At 43.5% G+C, this 6,911-nt stretch overlaps 1 protein-coding gene and 1 pseudogene across 1 annotated transcript; one reads left to right on the top strand and one right to left on the bottom strand.

The window, feature by feature from the left end:
* Positions 1 to 2,820: 2,820 nt before the first annotated feature.
* LOC113201045 (putative vomeronasal receptor-like protein 4) lies at positions 2,821 to 3,612 on the bottom strand. Its single transcript, XM_026414611.2, has one exon. It carries the CDS (start codon positions 3,610 to 3,612, stop codon positions 2,821 to 2,823), a length of 792 nt encoding a protein of 263 aa, XP_026270396.2.
* A 1,590-nt stretch (positions 3,613 to 5,202) lies between these two features.
* Positions 5,203 to 6,007, top strand: LOC113201054 (transmembrane protein 192 pseudogene; annotated as a pseudogene).
* Positions 6,008 to 6,911: the final 904 nt, after the last annotated feature.

Below are 6,911 nucleotides of genomic sequence, written 5' to 3' on the forward strand. Positions count from 1 at the left end.
GCTCACATAACCGCTGGACATTTGATGTTCTTCTTGGAAAAACATATTCCAAGGTCCCTTGGTCTTTCTTCACTAGGTTCCCTGTATCTTCAGGTCACAAGGATGTACGAGGGTCTTATGTTTTGGATATTAAGCCTTTACCAGGCGTGGGTCACATATTTCCCTCATTTGTGGCCTGCAGTTTACTTGTGTGGATTGTCCCCTTTGTGTGCAGAAGCCTCATTATTTCATGGGGTCCCTTAGGGGTTTGTTCAATGTTCCTCTACTTTGGGTGTCATCTCCCTTGGAAGACCACAGTGAAGGGACACTTCCCTCTATTGTGTGTGAGGAGCTCTGTGGCTTCAATTCTTAGGTCTGTGTTTTATTATGTTTTGAGTTCAAGAGCCTGACTTTATTTTTTTAACATAAAAATCCAGTTTAATCAGTACCATTTATGGAGAAATTCCTAAGGGTAGCCCCATATCCTACCGTAAACACCAAAGTAGGATGTGCTACCCTGAACTGGAATCTGTAAACACGACGGGACACCCTGCTCACAGGGTCAGGTTTGTCATGTGCTGCACTGATTCTCCAAGGGCAAGGTGGCCATGGAACCACTGGGGGCACACTGAAGGTCATGAGACCCAGGGAGATAGCCAGTGTTTGCAAGATCACTATTTCAAGGTTCGTTTTCTATCTGCCACACTCTTGGATGTGGAGCAATTTTAATCATGTGCCTCTCTGTTTTCAATTTTTTCTTTTTTATGATTCTATGTGTTTTTGTTAAATTTTCTCAAATCAGTTCTAGTTTTAGTGAAAAGTAGAATCCCACTGCTTTAAGGAGTAAAGCTGCAGGAGAACTTTAATTTTCCCAAGAGTCACAAATACTCTCCTTGTTCATCTAGATAGTTCCTCTGTGTTTATTGCTCAGACATTTGTTCTTCATAAACCAACCTTTTTTAAAACAAAATTATGGGTATTGGGGATTAAAACCAAGAGCACATTATCATCGAGCCACACCCCACCCATTGTCACTTTATATTTAGACCTGCCTTCACTAAGTTGTCCAGGCTGTCCTTGAACTTGTGATCTTCCTGCTTTGCTCTCCCAGGTGGCTGGGTACAGGTGTGTGCCACTGCACCTGGCATGAGCCAACCTGCCTGTGGGATTCCCACCTGACGTCCAGGTTTGCACTCCTGCCCTTTGTGTCCATAGCCAAGGACTTACTCAGGGATGGCTCAGTGGGTCCTGCTCTCGATGCCAGCTATTAGGAGACGGCTGTGGATGGAGCGTCCACTCCCTGTGTTCCATCAAGCCATGGCTGTATGAGCAACATGAGCTCCTGTCATAACAGAGTGTGACAGAATAACACTAATTAGTCAGTACCCTTCGTGTGGACATGTTACCGTGAAGCCACAAAGAAGAGCCCTTCACCATTGTTTATAGAGAATAAGACCCTAAGCATGTCAGGGCACAGGAGAGTTGAAGAAGATGCGCATTTGGCAATGAAGCATGAGACTCGGTGTCATTTCTAGTGTTTTGAAGTGTGGGTAAGTGAAATAAGTAAAATAAAATCACAAATTTTTAAGGGCTTACTCAAATATCATAATGGCAAAACAATGCCATTTTTTGGTTGAAATCTAAGAAAAATACAAAGAGATTTCTTCACTTAATTAACAATCAGAATGTGTTGTGGACCACTGACGTCAGGACCACAGCCCAGGCAGTGAAGAGGCTTTAACAAGCAGCGTATCTAAAATATCATGAATTGTGCTCAACATTTACTTCTTATTTATCTGTTAAAAATTTATTTAAATAATTAGTAGGTCAGAAAATGCAGAGAGAAAAAAGTGAATTCACTGTTTTGCCTCCATTTACCTGGTTTCTCTCAAAACACACATCTACTCTTTGAAGTTTTATATTCTTGAGGAAATGTGCAAACTAGACAGGTGCAATGATGTATATTATTCTATTCAATTTTAAATACTTTGCTCCACAAAGATTTCTCATTAGTCATACCTGCATGTTAGACATGACTCCACATCAACATGGTGTGGAAAGGCTGGTTCTTTCACAAGTTCAATAAACATCATCAAATTATGTGTATTGTTATATTCCACTTCAAATGCTATTATGCTGCATCACTTTTTGAATCTGAGATATCAATGCATAGGAACACACTTTCAACTTGTTCACTCTTTCATGACTCTAACAAAATCACCTTGGTTGGATGAATAACTATGATATATTATAAACTAGTAAAATAGATATGGCTGTTTTACTGGATATTGCCACTGGTTTTAAAAATAACACAGTGTAGTACAATATTTCCATGGTTTATGTTTTACGTGAGCAAGTATAGCTGGAAGACTGCATCCTAGAAGTGAAATTCTTGGGTAAAAGGTGAATATGTAAGAAATATTTGATACTTTCATATAAGTTTCCAAATTGCTTTCTTCTTACAAGAAGAAGTGGTGGTAGTAGCAGAGCTATCTCACATCAGCCACGACCTGAAGGATGGCACAAGGAGAATGAAAAGACAGCTGGGTCCTCCAGCTTCCTGTGACCTCTGTGACAGATGGGGACTGTCACCAGCTTTGTGGTATGAGAATGCACCACTGTATGACCTGGCTGCCTTTGCTTGATTTGGTGTCACATACAGCAACACAAACTGAGGATGATCCAAGCAGCCTTACTTGAAAGGATCTGTAAATCTGACATTTTCTCAAAATCGCCCTTAGGAAGGACGCCTGCATTCAACCAGATGTCCATCTCTGTAGATTAGCACAAATGGACTGACAATTGCATAACCAAGAGTCAGAGTTCCTTGAGTAATTTCTGTTAGGAATCCTTGTGTAAGGAGAAACTTAGATGTAAAGTCAGAAAGCAATCTGCCCAATAAAAGAAGAGAAAGCAGAGCATTAAGAGAAGAACACTTTGAGCAGCCCTCACCTCAGGGGGGGTTCTGTGGAGGAGCTTGGAGGTCTGAAGGTGGAGCACCTGCTGGTGGTGCTTGGGGAGGAGGGACACCATGTGGCCACTGGCCCAGCCCATGACACCCTGGAACACAGCATCTCGAAGGACCATGAGAACAATAAAAATCCATCTGATTATCCAGTTGTGAGGTTGAAAGTAACAGTCGTTGTCACTTCTAATAATTTCTGATGTGTTCATGCTGCTGATATTTTTGATGTAAAATAGTAAGTTCATGCTTATCAAGGAATTGAGCATCCAAAAGAAGAGGAACAGGGGAAGGAGGTGCCATGCAGACCTGGGCTGCAGCCTCCTCCACCTGGAGGCTCTGGGACTGATGGTGATGGCCTGGACCACCGTGAGGAGACTGGTGGTGCAGATGGACAGGCCCCAGGCCACTCTTTCCAGGTAACCCAGTATCTTACAGGCAACATCGTACAGAAAATTCATCAAAGCAAAAGCTGCTACTGTCCTTGGCATTCCCCTGGAGAAAAGGGTTATAATATTGGTGAAGGCCAAATGGATGAGAATAAGGTGTATAGGTTTCTTCTCACTGCCTTGAAAAATGAGTATGTAATGCACAAGAACAAAGATGTTCCCCACAAGCCCAAGCCCTGTTGGGAAGACGACGATTATCCCCTTGACGAGGGTCACAACCATGTCATCCTCCTAGGCACAATAACATGGATGCTGCAAACACCTGTTCAAAGAAAGCAACAGCAATATTTCAATGTTATCTGTAAAAGCATTCACATCAACAATTTTTAAAGTGAAAAGGCTGTTGGGACATGGAAAACTGTCGCAAATCTTTGTCCCAGAATCTTTTACTTTCTGTGTCATTCTTCATGGGTCATTCTATATGGTGTCAGATGCCATCTTGACAATTAATATCCAAAATTCTACATCAGCAATTCATTCTTTTATAACTCCATATTGGGAAAACGAATCTACGTGTTCAAATCCTTAATATTCCTCCTATGTTCAACCTATAGGTTGAATTTAACCCAAATTTCACCAACCAGAATTTCTCCATTTTTTAAATCTTAAGCTAGCATATTCTCAATTATTCTCTCCAAATCCAGGGACTAATGTTCGATATGACTATCTTCCATACACCACCACCCACCAGGAACTTACAAAATTCTTCAACATCTTGTAAATTCAGCCAGTTTCAATATCCGCATTACCTTTTATTTTGTTGAATTGACCTTTCTGTCTCTCACTTTTGTGAATGTGAGAAATTCCAGTTTTGCTTTTAGGATTTCAAGTTTTATGTCTTTGATGACAGTCCCTTAATATTTCTCTACTTCTACACACCAAGATGACTTTGTGGTCTTACTGCCTTAGATTTTCAGCACTTTTTAGAGTCCTCGATTAGGCAGACTGCATGACCTTTCCATGTAGGATCCAGTGGTCAAAGCTCATCAGCAAAGGCCTCCAGGGACCAGGCTCCAGCCTGAGAAGGTCCCGTAATCCACAGGCTGCAGCCAGGGAGGCTGCCCTAGAGGACCATGGAGGCTGCCTGTGACAATCTCAGGAGATGTCCATTCCCACCCATGACCTCAGGGGCTCTAAGGGAAGTCTAGGTCAGCTCTGGGTGTGCTGGTAACAATGAGATTAGCCAGGAGGATTAACTATGGGCTATGTGCTGTCTGGACAGGAGTGCACTTAGGGATAAGGAGCCCCTTGTAAAACCTGCTTATAACAAAGTAGGTTGGGAGACCTTTGTCATGAAAAGAAATCCCTAGAGTAGGGGACCTGAGGGCCTTTTACACCTGCTGCGAACCCTGGGCGAAGTGACTTCATTCTACTCTAGCCTGTGCTACCTGTGCCTCTGTTCCCAACTTTTTAGAGCTAAAGAATCTTTATCCATTCCCACTGAACTCATGCAAAAATGGACAGGATGCTACTTTTCACATGTAAGTCCTCTGATCTCAAGTCTAACCTAGGAACTTGTAGGAAAGTATGGTTGGTTTCTCCCAAGTGAAAGAAACCCAGAAATTGTACATGTTCTCTGTGCTTAAAACAAACTTATAAATGCTTCCTTCTGCACTTACTGCAAGTCCTCAAAGGGTTCCTTTGTGGGTCTCAGCTCTGAAAGTCTCTGGCATCATGAAGTGTAGAACCACAGGCTTGGTGTCCGGGGTGGGGCCGCAGGTCCCAGAAGGTGGTGACTTTCCTGGGCCTGTGGCACCTTGGAGCAGATGGAGAGGTCAGGCTGGAGGGGGCTTTGGCCTCTGGCGTCGGGAAATGGTGGCAGGGGTCACAAAAGAGGATGGTCCCTTGGACATTAAACAAAGTATTGAAGAGGACCCACTCTGGATGCCCAGCTTCTCCCACATCACTCATTACAAGCTCATTTTAGACCCAGATTCCACCCTCTCCCTACAGTCATCATAGCAGATCTTCTTCTGTTTATCCATGTTGTGTTTGTTATTTTACGTTCTCGACAGGTGTGCTTTGTTCTTACCCTGACCCAAACGAGGACAAGTGCCCTGGAAACTACACCCACCCACTGAAAGTCCAGACAGTCATAATCCTAGGAAAAGTCATTTTGTGGATTCTGCACTTACTTCTGGATCGCTACATTCAGTATCACCACAGCAAAGTGAGAAACCGTGGCTATAACCGGATCTACTGCCCCACAAGGCAGCTGAAGAGCCTCAGCCTGGTGACACACTCCACCTGAACACGGTGCTTCTCCTCACATTGTGCATGCAGCCTTCTTCTCCTGAGCCCAGTAGGTTGCACCTGGACCTCATCTGGCCATCCTGGCCCTGGAACTGCTCTTCTCCCTGACCTGTCTGGTCATTTATGAAGTGAAATTAGAGAATTTAATAGAGCCAAACCACCACCTGATGTACTTAAAAAAATCTGTGCTTACCACAGCAACATTACCTCGGAAACTGGATTAAGGACTATTTCAAGCCTAGAAGAAATAGTTGAAAAGCAAGGAGACACAATAGTGTACTTGAAGCGACACAATGCCCTGTTGAGTGAGCGGCTGTTGGCGCTCACTTGCTCAGACCTAGCCTCTCAGCCCAGCAGGACGTGAGAGGCGCACAGGCGTGCTCATGGCTGAAGAGTTCAGAGCAACCTCAGACTGAAGGACGCCCTGTCCTGCTGTCCTAGGGAACCCCAGCCCTTGCTGAAAAACATTGTGTAGCGCGTGTTGGAAACTTGAACTTGCTTCTCACCTGTGTGGTGTTTAGTAGATGGGGCTTATGGATCATTTGAAAGGTACTTTGTAGAAGTACTTTGCTAACTTGAGAACAATGTCTCTTTTGTACATTTTAAAATAATTGAAATTCTTGGTTTTTCCTAGGATCGAAGGTACAGTTCAATTATCCCATGGCCAAAAGTTTTTCTACATGATATTTGATTCCTCCACTAGCTGGGGATGTAGCTCAGCAGTAGGACATGTGTTTAGCATGCACAAGCCCCTGGTTCAATCCACAGCAACACCCCCACTGCCCCCCCAAAACAAGCCCTGTGATCATATGGCTATTTGTAAAGTAAATCTGTCATGATTTATTTTACACAGGGGTTTTAAATAAGTTCTTTCTTTTGTGGAGTGGGAAAGTACCGGGGATTGAACTCGGGCACTTTACCAACAGGCTATGTCTCCAGTCTTATTTTATTTTAAATTTTAAGACTGGGTGTCATGAAGTTGCTGAGGCTGGACTTAAACTTATGATCCTCCTGCCTTAGCCTCCTAAGGCACTAGTATGACAGGTGGGCACCACCACACCCCACAAGTTCTTCCAACTCTTAAGCTGATGAAAGGAGTCATTATTTCTTATGGTTAGTGTTTTTTCTCTGCAGACCCTTCTTGTGTATTTTATATGCTCATGTGATATTGAATAACAACTGGTGTCACATCCTCTTTTATCATCCCCCCAGGCAAGCTCTCTACCACTGAGCTGCACCCCCACCCCCATGCAGCTTTAGACAGAATT

Source organism: Urocitellus parryii, chromosome 8, assembly GCF_045843805.1.
Source record: "Urocitellus parryii isolate mUroPar1 chromosome 8, mUroPar1.hap1, whole genome shotgun sequence".
NCBI lineage: Eukaryota > Metazoa > Chordata > Mammalia > Rodentia > Sciuridae > Urocitellus > Urocitellus parryii.